A 21595-nucleotide genomic window follows, 5' to 3' on the forward strand; every position below is an offset into this window, starting at 1 on the left:
CAATGAGATTCAGGGAGCTTCTAGGTTGCCAAACATATCCATGTGCCAGGAAGGTGGCACGCCCAACTCCACATGGACAGCAGCTCCTGTGCTCAGGATCCTTCTGGACCTCGTCCTATGCATGGCTACATCTGACAGTTCATTTTTGTCCTTTGTAACCAACTGGGGAGGGAGATTGTGGCAAGACCTGGCTTTGTAGCCAGTTCCAACAGAAGTGTGGGTAACCTGGGGACCTGATAGCACCTGTCCTGAAGTGAGGACAGTCTTGTAGAATGGAGCCCTTAAACCCGCAGAGTCTAACCTGGGTAGTCACTGTCAGATCTGTAGGACACCTATTGGTGACAGAGAGCTGGAGAAGTGGTGTTGGAAAAGACACCAGGTGTTTGGTGTCAGGAGGGAAAGAACCCTCCAACCCCTACCAAACTTTAGACCATTACTTCTAATTACACCTCTAATAAACTTCATGTTGAAAATATATTACTCTATTACTAGACTATGACATGCATTCCTCATATCCCCCCATCCCAACTCAAACACAGCTAATTTCCTCAAGGGCAGGCTTCTACCCTACTAGTAATGAGAAGCCTTCCCAGATTCTCATCAGAATTTATCTTTCTCACTCTCATGCTTTCATTTCTTAAAATGTATCTTTAATCATAGCACTTTCACAATCCACTTTGTGTTAGAATAGAAAAGAAATGCAAAAACAACAAAAAAATTATAAAATAGCGACATTCTATAAAATACTTGATCAGTACTCCTCAAAACTGTCAGTCATCAAAAACAAGTAAAATCTGAGAAACTGTTACAGCCAAGAGGAGTCTGAAGAATATGAAAACTAAATATATGTGTTATCTTGAGTGGGATTCAGGAACAGAAAACAGATATTAGGTCAAAATGATCGAAATCTGAATAAATTATAGAAAAATAAAATCCTATTATGGTATATTACATGGGTAGAAGATATAAAGGAGGAAAACATGCTATTCTTGAATAGTCTAAAAACTTCTTACCTAGGTTAATTTACATACAAATAATTTAGTAGTATGGACAGTAAAACCAATATTTGGCCACAATTTAATAGCTCTATAATTTATTTTATATATTTAAATTAAATCACCATGTCTTAAAAATCAGTAATTAAAAGGATAACCTTTTCTCCTAAATTAGTAAAACATAAATGTGTGTGTTACTGAACCAAAAGTGGGGTCCTGCTGCCTGCCGCCACCCTCTAGGTCAGGGGTGTCAGACTCATTTTCACTGGGGCCACATCAGCTTCGAGGTTGCCTTCAAAGGGCAGAAATACTTTTAGGACTGTATAAATGTAACTACTCCTTAATAGTTAAGGAGTTGAAATTACATTCAGCCCTTTGAAGGCAACTGAGAGGCTGATGTGGCCCCCGGTGAAAATGAATTTGACACCCCTGCTGTAGGTAAAATTCCAGAAGCAAAAGTTTGGTGATAAAGGAAAGGAGTCTTTATTCAAAAATTACACAATTTTGGAGTAAAAGCTTTCCACTTGCATTAGTCACTTAAGCCTATCAATTAATTAAGGCTAAAGTCTTTAACTCGTTAGTTACAGCTTTAATTACTTAAGCCTTTTAATTAAGGCTAAACTCCTTAATACCTGAGTTCCCCTATCATTCCTCCTGTTAGTTTTTAATTATCTAATTTCTATAGGACTAGTTTACAAATTAAAACAAGATACAAAAGACACACAATTTTGGAAAAATGGCAGGCTTCTGCCTCAGAGGCTGTCCCCTCTAGAACACCCAAATAATAACCCTGCCACCCTCTGCCAGGCCAGCCCCATCCTAGGCTGTGCTGAGTTCCTTCCCATCAAAAATGCCACCCTTTGGGAAATGCAGGCAGATGCAGCACAATCATCCAGGCTTCCTCGGGGAAGAGAGCCCAAGAGCCAGTCTCTACCCTCCTTCTATTTTAAATCTTCTGGCCCATAATTCCATGTGCTCCACATGGAGTCATTCAGCTTTTCAGCCAATCCTGTCCTAGGCTGTTTACCATTGCTTGGGCAAATTCCACCTATAGCCCCTTCCTACTCCTCCCCCCAGTGATGTGATCTGATCTCTCTGTATCATGTATGCATGAGCAACTAATAGTATTATAATTAGACTATTGAGGCTACATTGTCCTTTTAATATCTAACTTTTACATATTTTATGTAATATGTAACTATGCTTTTATAAATATAAATCTACTATATGTAAACTTTTTCAAATACACCATTATTTCTAGTTCTACTTTCAAAAGGAAGACAAGACTTACACACAAAAAATTTTATTATATTTCAAAGAATCTAAAAGATAAAATTTTACATGCCATTTATAGAAAGACAAAAATGCTTTCTGAATGGTACATAAAATAATCATCTATAATTGTAAGATGCTATTGATTGTAAGAAGTATCCTGATTTCACAGGTATTAAAATGTGTCTCTTTATAATCAATAAAATACAGTAGTTTTTTTTCATGGTAGAAACATTTTTATCATGTATTATGCCAATTTAACTGACAAGTCTCATTTATAGTGCTGAATATCTGTTCAGTGCAGAAAAGAACCCTGCATTTTCTGGTTTTATAGAAAAGTAATTTAGATATTTTATGTGCTATAGGTGAAATGTCTTATTAATACACTGAGGGACCCTGGCTGGTATGGCTCAGTGGATTGAGTGCTGGCCTGTGAACCAAAGGATCGCTGGTTCGATTCCCAGTTAGGGCACACACTTGGGTTGCAGGCCAGGTCCCCAGTAGGGGGCACATGAGGGGCAACCACACATTGATGTTTCCCTCCCTCTTTCTCCCCGCCCTTCCCATCTATCTAAAAATAAGTAAATAAAATATTTTTAAAAATACACTGAGGGGACACAAACTCTCCTAAGTCTTTTAAGTAAATTGGCAAAAGCCCCCAAAAAGCTGATTACAGAAAATGGAAAAGCTATCCCTACATACTGTCCCACAGTAACAATGTTTAAAAATATAGTCATACTTTGTGAATCAGCTATATGTTGTAATTACTGTATTGAAATAGCTTAAAGTATCTTAGTTTGGCTTAGATCACATCAATTATCAAAACTATTGAAGTCAAGTTTTAAGTTAATTTTTAAAGCAAAAAAGAAAAAAAATCTGGATATTTTTCTGTCATCTCAAATTTATGTGCATGACCTCAGACATTTCTCATCAACTAACAAAAGATATTCTTAAAACTTTATTTTGTTATATGACATTTAAAAAAATAATTGCTTCAGTAGATGAGGAGAACTGTTTGCCTTAAGTTTACTTGGTCTTGTTTTAGACTTAAAGGTAATTGTGTTTTCTTTGTAAATAAGTTCCAGAAAATCAACATATTCTGAAATGTAGGAAAGAATTAGGTATCACTTCTATTCATCCTGGAAGAGCTTACGTGTAATTTGGTTACAAGTATAGCTGTTAAGATTTCCCTTGACAACAAAAGCACTTTTTGGCAGAGGTTACTTCATAGGTTAATGAGGCTGAGTCTGACAGTCAATTTTTTTCTTCTAACTTAAAAAGAAAAGTTCAATGTTCAAAAATCTCACTGATTTAATATCTGTATAGTAACTCTAATACATCATATCCCTCTGAGATTTAATTAGTTACAGTGGTAATAGCTGATAATGTCATTACAGATTAGCTGTGAAAAAAGTCCCCAAAGATGGATGTTTAAAGTCATAAATCACAACTAAATTCCCATAAAGGAGCTACACTAAATGTGATCATATCCATCTTTAGGTTGGCCACAAATGTGAGAGACAGGATGCCTTATACATTTCATTATGCATGTATGACATATTATGCTAAACAAATACGTTCATGACATGGGCCTGTGAGCCAGGGAGGCTTGGGGCTTGCGGCAACCTGGATGAGAAGAAACAGGGAGGAACCAGGAACAACGATGGAGTCTGGCAACACTACCTTGCCTCCTCTGCACTGCCTCCCCGCGCCCCCCCTACACACACACATACACAATCAGAGAGATTTCTAAGGGGAAAGGATGTTGGCCACCCTGGTGATGAGTGGAGGCAAGGCTAGATCCACCCTCCAGCCCCAGGCCTCATATTTTGATCAAAAGGGAACTACAAGACGCCTTCATAATGGCTGTGCCTATCAGTTGCATGGAGCTTCATTCAAGGATTTTCTGAGCCTGATAGGTTTACGGTGATATTCAGATGCCTGGGGAATAACGCTGGTGGAAGCATTCTCTGGAGTTACACCTAAAACATTGCTGGTTGCTAAAAGTGGTTTTAAAGAAGGCCTTGGCTGAGTGCCTCATGGATTCCTACAGCTTAGATGCCCATGGGAGAGCAGAAAATGACTACAGCCTCCTGCAAGGGCTGAGATCTCTGGCCTTGTCTCAGACAAGAATGTCTTGTTGTCTCTGCCAGTTCCCTTTGGAGGCTCCCTCTGAAATGGGTGAAGTACCACAGTTCACAGGACTGGCGTGGAGGGTCACAAATTAGACACTGACTTGCAGAACCAGCACCATGCCTGGCACATAGCCAACATTCAGCACACGAACTGGGAACATTCATTGTGCTCTTGGAGAGACAAAATTTCAATAAGGGACCTCCCACCTGTGTTGAGGATGCAGGTGTTGTGTTAGGCTCTAGGATCAAGATTGCAGACTAGCCCGTAGAGGCTCACTATCTGATGGAAGCTCATGCCCTTGGTCACTGGGCCACATTTCTGAGTCTGAGAGAAGTAATTTTTACTCCATTTTTGGCCCCTGTTGACTGTATGAATTTGAGCAGATCAACTCCCTTCTCTGGATCACTGGTAGGGAAACCGTTTAATTGCTCTGCTAAACTGGAACATCTGAGAGTAAAAGGGACACTATAACACTTTGGGACAAGCAATGGAAACCAGGACATTGCTGGGCAAACCAGGACACATCAGTTAGATGTGGACAGTGCTGCCAGTACTGCCGGTGCTGCTTGGTGACTGGGTGCAAGTCTGCTCCTCCATTTCCCCACTGCATTTCTACACAGGCAGTTTGCATTTCTACTTTTGGGATATGAGCTCATTATTTCACAAGTATGCCTTCAGCTTCCTGGAAGAACCCATTTCTCTTTGAGCCCAGTTATCCCAAACTGCAGGTAGAACAGGCCCCACCTGCTCCCCCCCCCACCTTTTTTTTAAATGGATGGGCCCCTGTGATGACTGACAGCACACACTGTAGTCTTAGGGCATAGTGGGGGCAGTGCTCAGGGCAGGAGGACTCAGAACTGCTCTCTCCTGTGTGCAGACACAGCATCCCCATTGATAAAGCCGTGCCCTAGACCTCAACAGGGGTGCCCAAGCCCCCTGGAGATCTGATCAGAGCTTTTCTAAGAAAGGGTTGTAACTCATTTCCCAGGCCAAGTCTGGAGACCAAGGATTCTCAATGAATAGCCATTGGGTTGGCTTAATGATTGGTGTTTGTTTGGAATGTGTCACTTTGACCAGCCACCCTTTCACATTTGAAGATTCTGAGACTCAGAGCAGCCCAAAAAGCTGCCAGTTATCCAGGGAGAAAGCAGAGGCTGGTGTTTGTATTGTAATCTTGGTAGCCTTCAACCACCTACTCCTGCTTGCTATTTCTCAAAGTGGTATGCAATGAGGTATGCAAGATGATTTTAGGTTACAGATAGTCAAGTTGTAAAAAAAAATTTAATATTTAACTTGAACAAAAAAAAATAATTGGCACATAAGACCTGTGATGTTGCAGATATTATTGCTTACGAAGTGAAGTATATATTTGAATGAGAAAGGTCAACTTTGTGAAAATACTAAGGTGATAAGTGGACAGAGCCCATCCTGCAGGGGGCTAAATTTGGAGTCAGATCCTAGCTCTGATTTGTAGTACTCTGTGTAGGGCTCTAGCCACATCACTGGACGCAGAGTGCCTCTGAGCCTGTGACCTAAGTTACTACATCCTGCTTCATGTCAGCTCTGCCTTTTAGCCCACTATGAACCTCCCAGGACAAGAGCATCATTATGATATTACTATTCTACTTAGATTGACTGAGGTTACTGATCTTGGTCCTGCCGACTCCATTCTTTATTGAGCACTCAAAATTTCCCACTCAACCCCTGCATTACTCTGAGATTGAACTATAAAATAGTAAATACCATTACACAATTTTTTTATAGTTGCCAAACACTTTCCATTTGGTCTGAGATGTTAGTTTTCAAATCCTCTAAAAAAAATGCACTTTTATCAATGGTAACCAAATGCCAGAACTTGTGGATATCTTCTTTAAGGTGCATGCAGTCAAGTCAAAGCACAGTATTTCTGAGCTTCTCAAACTCGGATACATACAAGGAGCATGTGGTAACCTAAGATCACACAATTCATCTTCCTACAGATATAATTCATGTAGTATAATACCTGGATGTGGAAGGACTGTATTACAATTATGGAATTAGTTTACTACATTTATGATAAAACACTGCATCAAATCATTCCAATGTCATGATTGAAGTAAGTTTAAGAAGTTTTTGAAAAAAATGCAAAAAGCTCTGTGAAAAGCAAAGCAGTATTTAAATACAGGCATAGCTCATTTATTGAGATTCATTTTACTGTGCTTCACAGATTTTGCATTTTTTACAAACTGAAGGCAGAACCCTCCACCAGCAAAAACATTGTATTACAACTCACTTTATTGTTATACTCATTTTATGGTGCTGGTCTGGAACCAAACCCAAAATATCTTTGAGGTATGCCTATATATGGCTTGGTCTAATTACTATGACCAGGGTCTCCTGTGACATTTCATTTGCTTTGATTTTCTACTGATTCATGTGTTAGTTTAGTTTGATAAAATATTTCAAGTGTTCTGCTTACTGCTACCTCACCTACTTTAAAGGTACTTTGTTACTTAAATTGTGTCAATATTAATAACATAGGTTCTCTTTTATGAACAAAGCCAATATCTATTTATTTATTAGCAGGAGCAAAGAAATTATAATTCCATTCCCATTTTTTATAATTCAACCTAAGATGTCTTACACATACCTGCATACCACACTGTACCTAGCAGTAGGTGGTCATGAAATGATACTTAACCTTTCATTTTCCACTGCAATAAATATTACTGTATTTCAACAAAAACTAACTACTTGTATCTCTTTGATTTCACGTCCATCTCTAAATGGTTTTCCTAATGCAGCAACAGCACAGTTGAGTCACACTCTTGATCAGTTCAGCACACTTCTGAAACTCCTAATTTGTACAACTCTGCAGTAGCTAACACTCAAAGAGGACTTAATTCTGAGTCAGGACCTGATCTAAACCCATGTCACTTAAAATCCATATATTAACTAATTTACTCCTCACAAAACCTCTCCAGGACAGGTATTCCTATTTTACAGAGAGATTAAGTAACTAGCCCATGGTCACATGGCTGTTCAACAATGCCTTTCTGTTCTATTTAATGTCAGCCCATTGTTCATGAGATGGTTCCACAACGTACCTGATGCTTATATTCTCAGTATTTCTCACAGAAAAAAATAGGCTGAGAAAAGTGACATACTTTATAGGCTTAGAAGTGTTACATAAATATCAAATAGCTTATTCAAGAGAAAAATGTTGACATCTATACTAATAAAAGATCAAAATAACAGATAATAAAAATTAACCTTCCCTTACCTCTTCTAATCATAATGGCTTGGGAATTGAAATCTATTTTTTTTGGAATTCTTAGCATTCTTTCTGCTATGAAGAGAAAATAAAAGTGAAATGTAAGCCCTAGGGATATCTTAACCCATTTCTTCTTCATTATACTCAGAGATGACCAATCTGAATTGCTGAGTGCCACATACTGTTAGTATAGAATGTTGTATTTAAAGCTTTATACTGTTTTCCTTTAGTTCTCTGCTTTCACAGTGAAATTCTTTCAGCATAACCTTGGCTGACTTCTAAAATTTTCAGCAGGTTGGAAAATCATGGAAATGGAAAGTTACTTCCAACATATTTCAACTTGGAAACTGAAGCTCATAGAAAGTCATAAAAATCAATTTAATTTAGATTTATTGATTGCCTATAGTGTGCATGGTCCTTTGTTAGACACAATGAAATTCAGGCACAAAACAGACACAAGATCCCTGGCTTCAGGAACCTTATGATCTAATTACCATAATACAGATTAGAAACAAAGACAGACAAGTTACATGTCAATGCTCACTTACTAGAATTGACATTAAAGAGCAGTAATTTAAGTAATCCAAAATGGCATCTAGTCCTAAAATTATTTATAAAATTTATTTGGCCTTGAAATTCATAGCACTTCAAGCAAGATAAGCTCTGCTACAGATAGTCACAAAGATTCAAATACACTGAAACCCTTAAGAGCATTATTAATTATTTTTGTTATTTTGGATCTTCTGTTTTCTTCTTATTATCGTTCGCAGCCTCCGTAATACCAGTTTATCAGACAGAAGCATGTCATCTTGTTGTTCTAGATAATCCAGTAAATTTTCAGTCCATTCAAGTGCTGATTTATGGCTAATGTGCTTCTCTGGATTCACTTCTGTTTTTCTAGTCTTGTTAGCAGGTCTTTGCTCAGCAGGCTTGGACTGGTCCTCAGCACCTTCACTGTCAGTTAACACCTGACAACTTGAGTTATTACTCTGAGAGTCAAACCACTGATCAATATTCTCAATATCAACGTGTTCACAGTCTTCTGTATTCTGTAAAACTGTTGCCAAATTAGCTGCTAAAATGGCTCCTTCATCAATGTTCATACCTGAATTCTCCTCATTGCCAGGGAAAAGTTTTTTCCAAGCTTTGGTTATGGTACTTGATTTTACCATGTTCCAAGCTCTTGATACTTCATAAATTGCATCCAACACTGTCAAGTTCTTCCAAAACATTTTTGGATCAATTCCTTCATCCATGTATTTCTGGAGAAGTCCTGCTCGGTAGTATCTTTTTACCATGGCTAGAATTCCCTGGCTCATAGGTTGAATTAGACTTGTGACATTTGGTGGCAGATATTTGACAATTATTCTGCCATCATCTGAACTCAACGATTCTTCATTTGGATATGCTGGAGGAAAATCCAAAAGAAGCACTGCTTTTTCTAGAAGCCCCTTGGATTTCAAATGCTTCTGTACCTGTGGCACAAAGTATTTTTCAAACCACTGTCTGAAAACAGAATGTTCTATCCATGCACTTTTTTGACTGAAATAAGTGACAGGAAGGTTTGAAAGGTCAGCTCCTTTGAACGCACGGGGTTTTTTTGCCTTTCCCACAACACAAAGATTAAGTTTGTGCAAACCTGTGGCATTTGCACAACACATAATAATGATTCTCTCTCTGCTTGACCTATAACCAGAAGTACTTTGCTCAGTTTCAAGAACTAATGTCCTGGGTGGTAAACATTTCCAGAACAATCCAGTTTGATCAGCACCATAAATTTGCTCTGGTTGCAGATTCTCTCTTTCAATAAATTCCTGAAAGTTACCACAAAATTCACTGGCAGCAGTTTCATCTCCTTTTAATTTTGTTCCTTTACCAGCAGCCTTGGGAATACCATGGCGCTGCTTAAATCGAGTTAGCCAGCCAGATGATGCATTAAAATCACCTTCCATCCCTAAAGCATCAAAAAAGAATTTGGCTTGCTTTGCACAAATTGTTCCAGACACTGGAATTCCATCTGTTTTCTGTTGGTTAAACCACTCTATCATAACTCTATCAAGTTCCTCATATGTTGATGACTTCATAGATTTACGTTTGGATACCCCACTTGTAGGATCTGAACTGTTTGCATAGTTTATTATCCTTTCCTTGTTCTTTTTAATGTCCCGAACTGTGGATTCACCAATTCCATACACCACAGAAAGTTTTTTGAAAGATATGCCCTCCTCAAGTTTCTTAATAATGTCAAGCTTGTCCTTAATTGTCAATACCACACGCTTACGTTTCCCCAACATTATAATGTCCAATATTTTAGGCAATTACTAGAACAAGATATTTAACAACTTAAACTTAAACACAATGAGATTAGAAAACAGGGTTTTAAAATCCCTCCTGCCCCCTAGGGTCTAGATGGATAGTGTGCTGGCCAATTTCCAGGCAAGGCCTCTGTGACTCTCACTTTGCTGTTTTAAAACTTAGAAATTCCTTCAACAAGGACCAGCTCCAATGAACCTTTCTATCTTTCTTCCTTCTCATTTAGTTTAAGGTCTTTTCATGAACTACAGTTTCAGTGGCAACTGCACCCAATACTGTACCAGCAAAGTCTCAAAAACAGTCTTATTGCATACTCAATTCTTCATGCCACCATTACAGGTGAAGTTATTTGCTAAAGGACTAAGGTTCAGTTGGAAATATTTTGAGAAATGTGCTGGAGAATAAATAGTTTAAGAGAGGACTTGAATACTTGACATATAGGAAAATATAATGGGAAAACCCATTCCCTGACTGTTCCCTTTCAGGCAGCGCATTGTATGGAATGCTGCCTCTTCCAGACAAGGGATATTACAGGTTATGCGAAGTGAGTAGTTATGGAAATCATAAGCAAGCAAGGTAAGGCAGGCTGGAGAGAAGTGTGCGGTGCAAATAAGGCGAAAGTGGATAGGCAGAAAACTTTGCTCGTTAATAGACACAAACTTATACCTAATGTATTTAACAACTGGAAAGGGAAAAGGGTAGACAATAGGTGGTGTTACATGATTCAAGAAAGCATCAAAAAACTTCACTGGTGGAAATCAGGACTCATTGTAGAGGGTATGGGGTGGACGGCTGTGGTGATGTTATACAATAATCCTGGCGGGGGATGATCCTCGATGGGCCAATAGTAGTACTGCAGTTCCTGTGGGGGGGGGCTGTAGAGGTACTCGGAGCCTCCGAAACCTAAAGGAAAATACCAAAAACATTTTTTTTTTCAATATCAGGGTCTGTGGCATTACCCACACCTATCCTGAAACTATGTTGAAAAAATTAACGTTTCCTATCAATGCGATGGCTAAATACGACAAATAATGCTTTTAAGCGTTATCTGAAGTGACAGGGAGCGGGACCTGAATTGCCTACCTCCTGAAATTAAGAGGTCAGAGTGAAGTCGTGTAAGCGAGGGCCTCTCCCTGAAGGGCGAGCTCCGGAGCGCGGGACGTCTTTGCTCACGCGGAGGGAGCCCGGGTTCGTCCGTGGCCGCTGGCGACCGGGTGTCACCGCTGCAGCCAGCCGGCGAGCGAGCCGCAGCTCGGCCCAGGGAACGCCAGTCCACGGGCGGGGGGCATCGCTCTCCGTCTGCCTGCGCTGCGGCCAGCCCGCCCCGAGAGCAAATGGAGTCTCTGGAGGGAGGTTGACACTGGTCGCGGCAGCAGCTAGGAGGGAGCGTCGCTGCCGGAGCCGGAAGGCGGGGGATTAGGGTGCACGCGCGCGCCCCCGCTGGAACGTTTGTCGGCGAGCGGGCGGGGCCTGCGCGGGCGAGCGCGCGCGGCCCGGGGGCGGGGTCGTTGGCGAACGGGCGCTAGGTGGCGGGGCGGGGCGGACCCGCGGATGAAGCGACTGTAGGTGCCGCGAGGGTTCCGCTAAGGGCCCGGCTGCTCCAGCCCGCCGACTCACTCATGGACCAGCAGGGGGCGGTACTAGCTCACCCAATTTTGGTCCTTCTCCCAGGGTCCTGGCTGGGAAAGTGAGGCTTCTTCAACGCTCAGGTGGGATAAAATTTGCACCTTCAGAGGGCTCACGCGAAAAGTGTTCACCCTCAGGTGCCAGGAGCCGACTGCAAATGGGAAGGGCAGGCGCACGTGGACCATGTTTACAAATAGCGGCCCTGGCGCTTGCGCCTCCTAGTGCTCGCCAACCCGCACTGGACAAGCTGGAGAAAGGATCTTGAGCCGCGGTAGGAGCGGACGCGGCTGCTGGCTGAGGGAAGGCAGGCTGGTTACTGGTGGGGACCGAGTTCTGGAAAGGAGCTGGGGCTTACACTCTGCACGTCCTACCCGACGCAGGTCTGGGTAGCTGGGGCGCAGCAGGTGTTGTGGGACTGGGGAGGGGGGGGAGGAGGGCAAACTGGCTCTGAGTCTCCCCAACTGTAGCTCGACAGTTGAAGCTACATTCTCTGTAGATCTTGTGCAAAACCTACTACACCTGGGAGACGTGTGAGCTTGGAGGCTCCGGGAATTTCCTGCCGCCCCTTTACTCTTGCTTCTCAGTAGTAATAAGGGAATTGCAGTTTGACAAAGAATCCCTTGAGTTGTTTCAAACGTATGGAGATACCATACATTTTTATTTTGGCATTTTAAATGGAGCGCTTGCCATGCCCGCACCGGTGCCCTAATAACTGCCGCTGCCGAGAGTGCCTTGTGGCCACTCCAGGACTCGGTTGCCTGAGGGGCCATCTGAGCCGCCCCGGGAGAAGGAAGCGGCTATCCCCACATTCTGCAGCACCCGTTTACCGGGAAAATGCGGTTAGCTTTTTCTTTCTTTTTTGTATACCTTGAAGAATGGAAAAGTTTCAGTTAAGTTTCCCTAGCATCAGAACATAAATGACTAACCTTTTTCGTTAACACCGTAGCATAATAATTCGTCATTTATTTGCAAACACCATATGGTTGCTAGACTGTTTAAAAAGGGAACTGACTTGAGCCTTCATACTACAGAAAAGAGATGTTGATTTGTAACTAACACCCCGGCCCAAATTGCTCAATTGCCTTCCTCAAAATCACAGCTTTCCTCTGTTATGCATAATGGGAAAATACTTGCTGGTCTAGCTATGCTGAAAAGTTTTAAATGGCTTTTGACAAATGTCTGTTTTTCCGGAAGGCGAATCTTTCTCTACCTCCTCCCCATATCAACTGGACAGTTTCTGCAGTCTTGGTTGACTATTTTGGCTAAAATACAACTTCATACTAGTTTTAAATCACTTTTAAAAGTTTGCCTCTTTGATATTTACAAGAAGCGTGAAAACATTTGTATCTGATGCAATCCATTGTATCACCATCATAAGGGAAGAGCTGCAGTCAGTAAACTGTGGCCTATAACCAGATGTTAGCAGCCTAGCTTTGTCCCTACCCCTCCAGCCTACTGGGGTCACTGTGTCCCATGATACTTAAATAAGATAACCTGCTTTTTATCTCTCTCCCAATATCTTTGAGGTTTAATTTTCTTGCAGATATCACTTGAATTGTTTCTCTGTTTCTGCTGAATTTTCCAGCTTGCTGGTATTTTATCTCTTATAGCTTGTTCCCTTTTCATTACCTTATGTATGTTCAAATCTGGAGTACAGCCCACATCCCTCAATTTCCTCAAGGCACCACTTCACACAAGGCAGTTGTATTTGACAGATGTTTCATGAGACTTTACCCAAGACAGCTGTGTCTTTACAGGGGATAGTTTTACTTAATAGACTTTTCCCTTTTTCTTGGAGGGAGGAATTGCAATATGACAGATTCATATTAGAATACAAGAGTGGGGGACCTTAAAATAGAATTTGAGGCATATTTGTTTTATTAAGAGACTGGCTGGCTACAGTGAAGTTGTCAGTTTCTCTCTTTGGGTGACAGTCTCTCCCCAGCATTTTCCTACATCTGGGTCCCCTTTCTCCTTTCCTTTCAGCTGCTTGTGAAATCTTAAGATTCTTTTTACCTTCTTATGCAGAGCGATTTTGTATTCTTTGTCTTTCTTCTAACTGTCCTTTACCATTTGCTGTGGTTTATTCTCTAATCAAAAGACATTTCACTTCTTGGGCAATTCTGCCACCAGTATGTCTTTCCTTCTTTCTTAATTCTTGCAACAGTAGTATAAGGTAGATGATATTTCTGTTTTGTGTACAAGGAAACAGCCTAAAAAAGTATATGAATTTGTTAAATGTAGGTGGCAGAATGAGATTTGAGCCAAGTCAGTCTTTAAAATACTGTGCTCTGCTCACGCTATCATAAGCAAGGCATTTAGCTTAAAGATATGAAAAAAAGAAAAAGTATATTATGATTATTTATGTGTGATTAAAATTGCCATTTATTAAAATGGAATTTTGGCATTAACCTACCAAAAAGTCATTCTAACACTGAGAGCACATTAAGTCTGAAACAGTGTTTATCAGACTAAGCATGAGCATTTGGTTCATTGAAATGTGGGTTTTCTGAAAACTACTCCCAATCAACTGAAAGTAGGTTATGCTTCTCATTGTTACAAGCTCTAAATTCCCTTTTCTGCTGACATAATATCAAAACAAGTACATTATGTGGCCTCATTTTCAGTAGTATTTTTTATTCACAATAGTTTCATAATAGGATAGGACATCTCTTGGTAAATTTTTGATTTTAAAGGAATTGCTTCTCTTGCTTTTGGAGTTCCATTTACTTGAAAATCAGCGGTTTTCACAAAAACCATTAACTGTCATCTACTTTAAAGGGCAAATTTTTGAGGAGCATTTTCCAACTAAAACATTTCTGTCTTTGTTTGGGATGTGTGTTTGTGTACTTTAGGACAAACAGGATGTAAAATAGTTGTCATCGGTAAAATGAAAGCTTGTTTTTTGAAGTCTTGAACTGTAGAGGAGACAATTCCTTTGTTGTAGACAACAGCCCAAATTATTCCTTTTTAATATTAAAAATTCCCTTTTAAAATGGTAAAGTTAGGAACACTTTTCCACTTAAAAGTTTCTGGACACAAGTGAAATATCAGATTACTCATTAGGAAATCCCTTATATTTTTTAAAAAAGTTAACATGATATTGGAAGAGGGTGAGGTCTTATACTCTTGAGTCATACAGATGCCCAATAGGGGACTTTTAAACTTGTTTTCTTTGTTTCCTTGGTGGCTGGCAGTAGGTTTTCAGTTGAATGGCTGCATAAACAAAGACAAAATTGAGTTCTTAGGAGAGTAGGAAAGATTTAATAGGGTTGAAAAAATAAAAATTGCTGTTGGAAATGTTTAAGAAAAAGTTAGACTTGTGTTCCTGAAAAACGTGGATAAAAATGGAAGAAACCAGTGAATTGCTGATTGATGTCAATCAGCACACCACAGTGTGGGTGGGAAACTTGAGTGACATTTATATGCCTGCCTTACTTTTCCAAGCCTGCCCAGTCTCCAGCTGTTCTCCGAAGGATCCCGCAGTTCCACTAGTTTGGTTAGAGTCCCCTGTGCATCAGGCCACTCACTCTCACAATCCCTGGCACATGTAGCATGGGCTTTCAGGTTCTCTGTGCTTTTCTGTTAGCCCAGAAAGTCCTCTCCTTGCTCTGTCAGTCTCTACAGCCTTCAAGTTTCAGTTTGTCCAGAAAGTGCATTTCTCAAGGTTTCTCCTCAGACCTGATGGGTCAGAATTACCTGTGTCCAACATACCAATTCTGGAGGGCACTCAAGGGATGAAACCCAGTGATCTCTCAACTGATTCCAACATACTAAAGTTTGAAAACTTTGTATCTCGATCACCATTTTGAATATAAGATTCCTTTCTCATAATGTATTTGGGAGGGAATTTTTCATTTTACTCCTCCCCCTTCTTTTTAAATTATATGCAGTCTTTGAAGGAAAATGTGAAATGCAGAAAAGGAAAAGAGGAAAATAATAATACCAGCATTCAGCAGTAACTACTCTTAACATTTTGGTGTGTATCCACTGTCTTTTTTTTGTATCAGTGTAATTATATCGTGTGTGTATCTAATGAGAACATTAAGTTGAAATACACATAATTTTGTATATGTTTTTTTTAACAACATAGTATATATATTTTATGATATTATTGATTCCCATCAGCCAAATACCACCAGGTTGCCAAAATTGGGCTTACTATTGCAGCAGGGGAGATCAAGACCTTGGAAAAACCATGGAGGGAATCAGGTGAGGCTTGTTATAAGATTTGGATAAGGTGATTTTAGCAAGGCTTAAAGAAAATGAAGAGTCTCCTCTGGATTGGGTGCTGTCAGAAAGCAGGAGTAATTTGGCTTTTTAGTATCTTAATTTTTTTCTAGGAAGCTGTCAGAATAGAGAATCTAGAGTTATCACTGGAGCAGAAGCAGTAGTCACTGCTGCCAGCAAGGAGAGAGCGATGCTCAGTCAATTTTGAGGTTGACAGCATTCCGCCCTCCATCCTTTCGAAGTCTTTATTCAGGCAGGATTATGGAGTGACCCTGTGTTTGTCTTGGTTCACCACAGTCATGTAGAGCCCTCTTCTAATATCCATGAATTATTTAGATTCCTCAGGGTAACATCATGCCTATGTCATTCAAAGCTTTCAACACATTCTCAAAAGACCTGGGATTCAAAAAAAGTTTAAATAATCATTGATAGATTAGCTCATTCAGCCTTTAAGTGATCCCCAATTTATCTGGGTAAATACATCTTGATTCAATTCTGCCTTAGTGAGACTCTCTTATGCTTTAGGAAGACAGTTATTAACACCTGGCGTTAGTGCATCTAGATTTAAAAAGCCTCATAATAGTGTTTCTCAAGCTGAGCTTTGATCAGTTTTGGAACTTTCAAGTTCCCAAAAAGAAATCCCATACCATTAGCAGTCACCTCCATTCCCCACCACCTTCTCTCCTGTTTTCCAGCTCTTGGCAACCACTTGTCTCTATAGATTTGCCTACTCTAGACAGTTCATATCAGTGAAATCATGTAATAAATATCTTTTGTGACCAGCTTATTTTATTTCTAGTGACTGATTTCTAGTGTTCGCCTAGAATCAAGTGCAACTTTCTGCTCAAACGTGATTCTATTTCCCAACTAATTAATTCCTTCTTTTAGCCGAGTAACCATATGATACACAGTACAAACTGGGACAATGATTTTTATAACCATTTAAAAAATATTTAAATCAAACTTACTTATAAAACACTAACCTCAAAATTATATTTCTTTAAAGCTTCCTTTGTTAATGGTGTAATCACTTAAGTAGTACAATTTTCTAAATGAAAAATGAGAAAGAAGGAACTCCTACCTTTCATGACAGCATGGATGGAACTAGAGAGCGTTATGCTAAGTGAAATAACCTAGGTGGTGAAGGAGAAATAGCATATGATCTCACCTATAAGAGGAACCAAATGAACAAAACAAACAAATGAGCAAAATAGAACCAGAGACATGAAAACAAGGAACAAACTGACAGTGATTGGCGGTGGCTGGGTGGGGGGGAGCAGGATAACAGAGGAAAGAAGGGGAAGGGTCTGATCAATGAACAGGTATAAATGACCCACGGACATGAACAAAAGCATGGGGATTGACTGTGGGAGACAGGGGCGGAGCCAGGGAGAGCAAGGTTGGGGGGGGCGGGGTGGATAGGAACAACAGTAACAGAACAACAACAATAAAATATAAAATACAAGTTTTAGAAAAAATAAAAATAAATGAAAATGAGAAAGCATTCAAAATTACATTAGAAGAGAGACAAAGCCTCAAGATTCTGGTGGTTCTAGATTTACGCAGCAGATTAGTTTGAAGACTCAATCACTGCTGATGGTGTCTCAATGTTGTTTTCAGGGTATGGGGATAGTGGAAGAAAATTCACATGCTAGAGGAAGACAAAAACTCCCGTGGTAGGTAGACATTTCCTGTTGTTACTTAGGACATGGTGGTCCAGAAAATCCCCTGGTGGAGTGAGTGTTTTGGGGTGGTCCACACATACTTTCTTAGGCCCTCACCTCATGAACTGGCCCACAGGACTGTGTACTGGAGTTAGAGGTGGAGGGATGAAGCCTGGATTCCAGCAGGGAGTGGAGGGGAATGAAGAGATCTTCCTGGTGAAGGTGGACTTTTTGGTGGTCCTACGTTCTTAGGATCCTAGTGGAGGGGGTCCTTCTGAAACTCTGGCAAAAGCCTTTGCTGTTACCTTCTTTTAGACTCAACTTTCCCAGAACACTTTCAAGAGTGAAGAAGGTACACTATTAATAATTACAGTAAGTCGACAAACATAAATTGGAAGTTTTCCAGGCAGACTGTAGTTTAAATACCCTATTTATTAGGCACTGCTTCAGTGTCCAGGAAAGCAGACTTTAGAATCATCCTTTATGCTTCTCTTATCTAGACTAGGATGGCACTTCTTTTGCCTCATACATACAGTCAGTTATCAGTTTTATGAGTTCTTTCTACAAAATTCATGTGACTTGTCTTGAATTTAGGTAGAGAAAGACATTTTCATCTCTGTTGGATTATTGTAAACAAGGTCCACTTATCTGTAATAAGTCTCCTTCACATTCTAGCACATTCTAGTCAAACTTCCAGATTAGTTTGTCACTAGTTTATTAAGCTATTCATTCTACTTAAGAACCTGGACTAGTTCCTGATTGTTTGAGGCCCAGCTTAGACTTCTTATTTTGCTGTTTAACCTCCATTGCTTTTCATGCTGAGGTCTGTCTCTGTGCTCATCACACCGGTCCGTTAGAATGCCCTCTCCATCCTAATCTGTGGCTTCTTGTGGCTCTAGCTCCAGCTACTTCTATTCATCACGTTTCTTTCTGTCTTCTAATTTTCAAGTGCTAAAGGCACACATTTCAAATTTGATTAAGCAATTTAGTGTATTGTATTTGCTAACTGAAGGATTAAGTTTCAAGTGCTTGCCCTTGGCTCTGTAGCTCAGCTGGTTAGAGCGTCATCTCAATATGCCAAGGTTGCGGGTTCCATGCCCAGTCAGGGCACATACAAGAATCAACCAATGAATACATAAATAAGTGGAACAGCAGATTGATGTCTGTCTGTCTCTCTTTTTCTCCCTCCCTCCACTTCTTTCTCCTCCAATATCAATAAATATATGTTATAAATTTTTTTAAATGACTCAAGTGCTTTCAGGGGCCAGGAGTTGATCATAAATTGTGAAACTGGCAGAGTGAAGTACACTAGGTATTAAAGTGCTTGTGTTGATTGCTAAGCAATAGTAATTCCAAACTAGGTACATGGCCTTAAAAAAGTTACTATGCATATCAGACAAAATGGCCAAACAGTACCTTCACAAGATTTTCAAATTGTGTCCAACTTTCTTTGTACATGTACTTCCTAGCTCAAGTGATAAACCATCCATAATTCCTCTTAGCCATAATTCTTAAATGGTAGTAGGTAACTGTTGTGCATTGTATAAGACTTGTGAAATTAAAAAGTTAAATGATGGCTTTAGCAAACTTACTGGGAAAATAACTGAAACTGTATTCAAAAGAAAATGCAGCAGTTCTCTTGGTTCCCAAGCCTGAGGTTGGGGTGATCATTACAGATGTAAGTGCTTCCTATCCCAAGTCAGCCTGGGACTGTGTTTTTCTGCCTTGTGGAAGCAGAGCCTGTGCAGTGTTTTGTGTGCACATATGGAAGTAAAACGTGCCCTGTCCCCTGGCTTGCTCAACACAATGTGCTCCTTTGCCTCTGCTCTGGGTAGTGTTGGTTGGCTACAGATACGCAAGGAGTGTTAGATTTGAGGGGATGTATTGAAATGGGAGCTGATGTTAGTTTTCCCTTTTCCTACCACCACCTCCTCTTAAGATGCCATTTATTATGTCTTTGTTATTGTGGCAAATAAGTCTTTTAAAAGTTGGGTCAACTGAAACCTCACATGTAGTATTTAGTCAGCATTGTCTTTAAGTGTGCCAGTAAAAAAGAAAAGTGACAGCAAAGTGACAATAAAAAATAAAAACATGACAGTTTCCTTCTGGCTTATGTGAAGTGGATATTATAGCCATCAGTTCAAATATTTGAACTTATAAAATCCGCCTGATTTTCTAGTGATACACATATGGAGTAGGAAGTTACTGAAAGAGGCTTATTTCCCAGACTGTATGTAAATCCACATACATAGAATTATGGATGTCTAAAAACATATTGTTTAATGTTTCTCACCAGTATATGTTAATAAGATTATTTGAAAATAATTTGAAGTAATAAGTAATAGCTACATAAAGTAGAGCATTTTTACTTAGGAAAATTCTTATAGAATAGAGCGGAAGGAAGAAAATTTTCATAGACTTTAACTGGCTTCTAGGGGGCAGCAGAAGTGAAAACTGCCTCAGAACAGTGAGGAATATTCCTGTAGATTGGAACCTAAGTGTAAATATGGGATTTTTTTTTTCTTAGAAACGAGCAGCGATGAGGAAGCAAGTTGGTGTCTTTGCTCTCTGCACTGTTAGTTCTGGCAGTGAATACCACTAGCTGATCAGCATTTTCTGAACGGAAGGAGGCTGCGTGTGTGGCATCCAGCGGGTCAGGTTTAAGAAAAAGATGTCAGCAACTTAAGACCCATGTCACATGACTCCCTCTCCTTGCCAATACTAGACGCCGTGGATCAGATTTCAACTCCAGGCAGTCCTCGGTGCTCCTGTGGGTTTAGCCGAATAAGAAACAAAACCACTCTTCTGAAAATGTGAGAAGCTGCTCTCGGCTTACTGTAGCCTCGGGATTTGGGAGCTGGTGTTCAAATCAAAGCATCTCCACTGAATGGAATTTCAGTATTTTGCTGTCATTTTGATGATTTCATCTGGCCTTCATCAGTTCTGCCAGACACTTCCTGCGAGGATGGGGGCAGGAGCCCTCGGCATCTGTGTGAGTACAGGCCGCCCTGTCTTCCTTGAGCACGAACACGAAGGGCTCTGGAGAGGCCTCTGTCCTCCTGGGTTTGCTGAGATGTTTGTGCGACTTTGCTTGTCCTTCCTAGGAGGTGGGGGCAGATTCATTACTTAAATTTATTTCTATTCAAGTGGACATTAAGCAGTATTTAAGGCAGTCAGCATGTTTGCCTACTTTCCAAACAAGGTGAAGGAGAGTGCAGCTGAGTTTATTGGGTTAAGTCAGCTTGATTTAATGTAGAGCACTCTGAGCGTTTGAGACTGTCTTGTTTCCAAAGAGTTAAATATGAATTCTCAGTTGTAGTTATTGGAAAAATTTTGTGGAAAGACTGAGAAAGAATCAATACAATCATAATATATTACCTCTGAGTATGTTTACGACATCTTGGTATTCACATTCTTGTTTTCATTTACTAATGCTAGAATTTCTGTTTTAGCATGGTTGCTGAAAGTGGTGGTGAAAAAGCATGGTTGAGAAATGTTTGTGACTCTTAATGAAGAAACTTCTGGTTGTTATAGTACAGTAGCATCAACAGATAACACTGATATAAAATCCATAGGGAAAATGTGTATATCTCTAGGGCTGAAACTCATTAATTTCAAAAGCAATTGTTTTTGTGCTTATACATAACCTTTTACAATAACCAGGTATTGTCAATTATATGCTGTAATTAAAATTTTTATTTCAATATATGGAAAATGCATAAATATATGTACTTACGTTTCAAGTTGGTAGTGTATTCCAAGAGAGAATTTTACATCTTCAGAGGTGGTGAGTGAGAAGTATCTTGCTCTTCGTCACCTTGACTGCCCCTTTATGTTTCATCACATTTAGGTCAGATCCTTTTTTTAAAAGAAAATTTCAGGAAAACCTGAAATTTGTTCTGGGTTGTGATCCATCCTAAAACATCCAGAAATATCCAGGCAATTTTTGACATACAGGTCCCAAATCGTCACCAGGTGGTGTACCAGCCCCACAGATTGAATTTTTTTAGTAGAACTGCATGGTGGCTCCCTCGGTCCACACTCAGAATTCCTCAGGCCGTGTGCCAGTCTGCATCTCTCCCTTTTGGTCCTGAGGCCTGAGCATC

General features: G+C 40.1%; 2 protein-coding genes across 8 annotated transcripts in view; one reads left to right on the top strand and one right to left on the bottom strand.

Moving 5' to 3' along the window:
- Positions 1–4099: 4099 nt before the first annotated feature.
- Positions 4100–11443, bottom strand: TIGD2 (tigger transposable element derived 2). Its single transcript, XM_028506054.2, has 2 exons — positions 11053–11443; positions 4100–10872 (listed from the first exon to the last, which is right to left on the bottom strand). Exon 2 carries the CDS (start codon positions 9948–9950, stop codon positions 8373–8375), a length of 1578 nt encoding a protein of 525 aa, XP_028361855.1. The 5' UTR covers positions 9951–10872; positions 11053–11443; the 3' UTR covers positions 4100–8372.
- A 170-nt stretch (positions 11444–11613) lies between these two features.
- FAM13A (family with sequence similarity 13 member A) overlaps positions 11614–21595 on the top strand; it is a 275554-nt gene continuing 265572 nt past the window's right edge. For 2 of the 7 annotated variants that reach the window (XM_028505893.2, XM_028505892.2), the window contains exon 1: positions 20057–20481. In XM_028505893.2, the coding sequence (XP_028361694.1) occupies positions 20377–20481 (105 nt within the window). In that variant the 5' untranslated portion in view covers positions 20057–20376. Of the gene's footprint in view, positions 11867–20053; positions 20482–20501; positions 20597–21595 lie in introns of those variants that run through there. The other 5 variants (XM_036026539.1, XM_036026536.1, XM_036026552.1 and 2 more) reach the window with 4 other exon arrangements.

Source organism: Phyllostomus discolor, chromosome 1, assembly GCF_004126475.2.
Source record: "Phyllostomus discolor isolate MPI-MPIP mPhyDis1 chromosome 1, mPhyDis1.pri.v3, whole genome shotgun sequence".
Lineage (NCBI taxonomy): Eukaryota > Metazoa > Chordata > Mammalia > Chiroptera > Phyllostomidae > Phyllostomus > Phyllostomus discolor.

Coding starts and splice junctions, on each gene's coding strand:
- TIGD2 (XM_028506054.2), bottom strand. CDS start 9,950: ATGTTGGGGAAACGTAAGCGTGTGGTATTGACAATTAAGGACAAGCTT.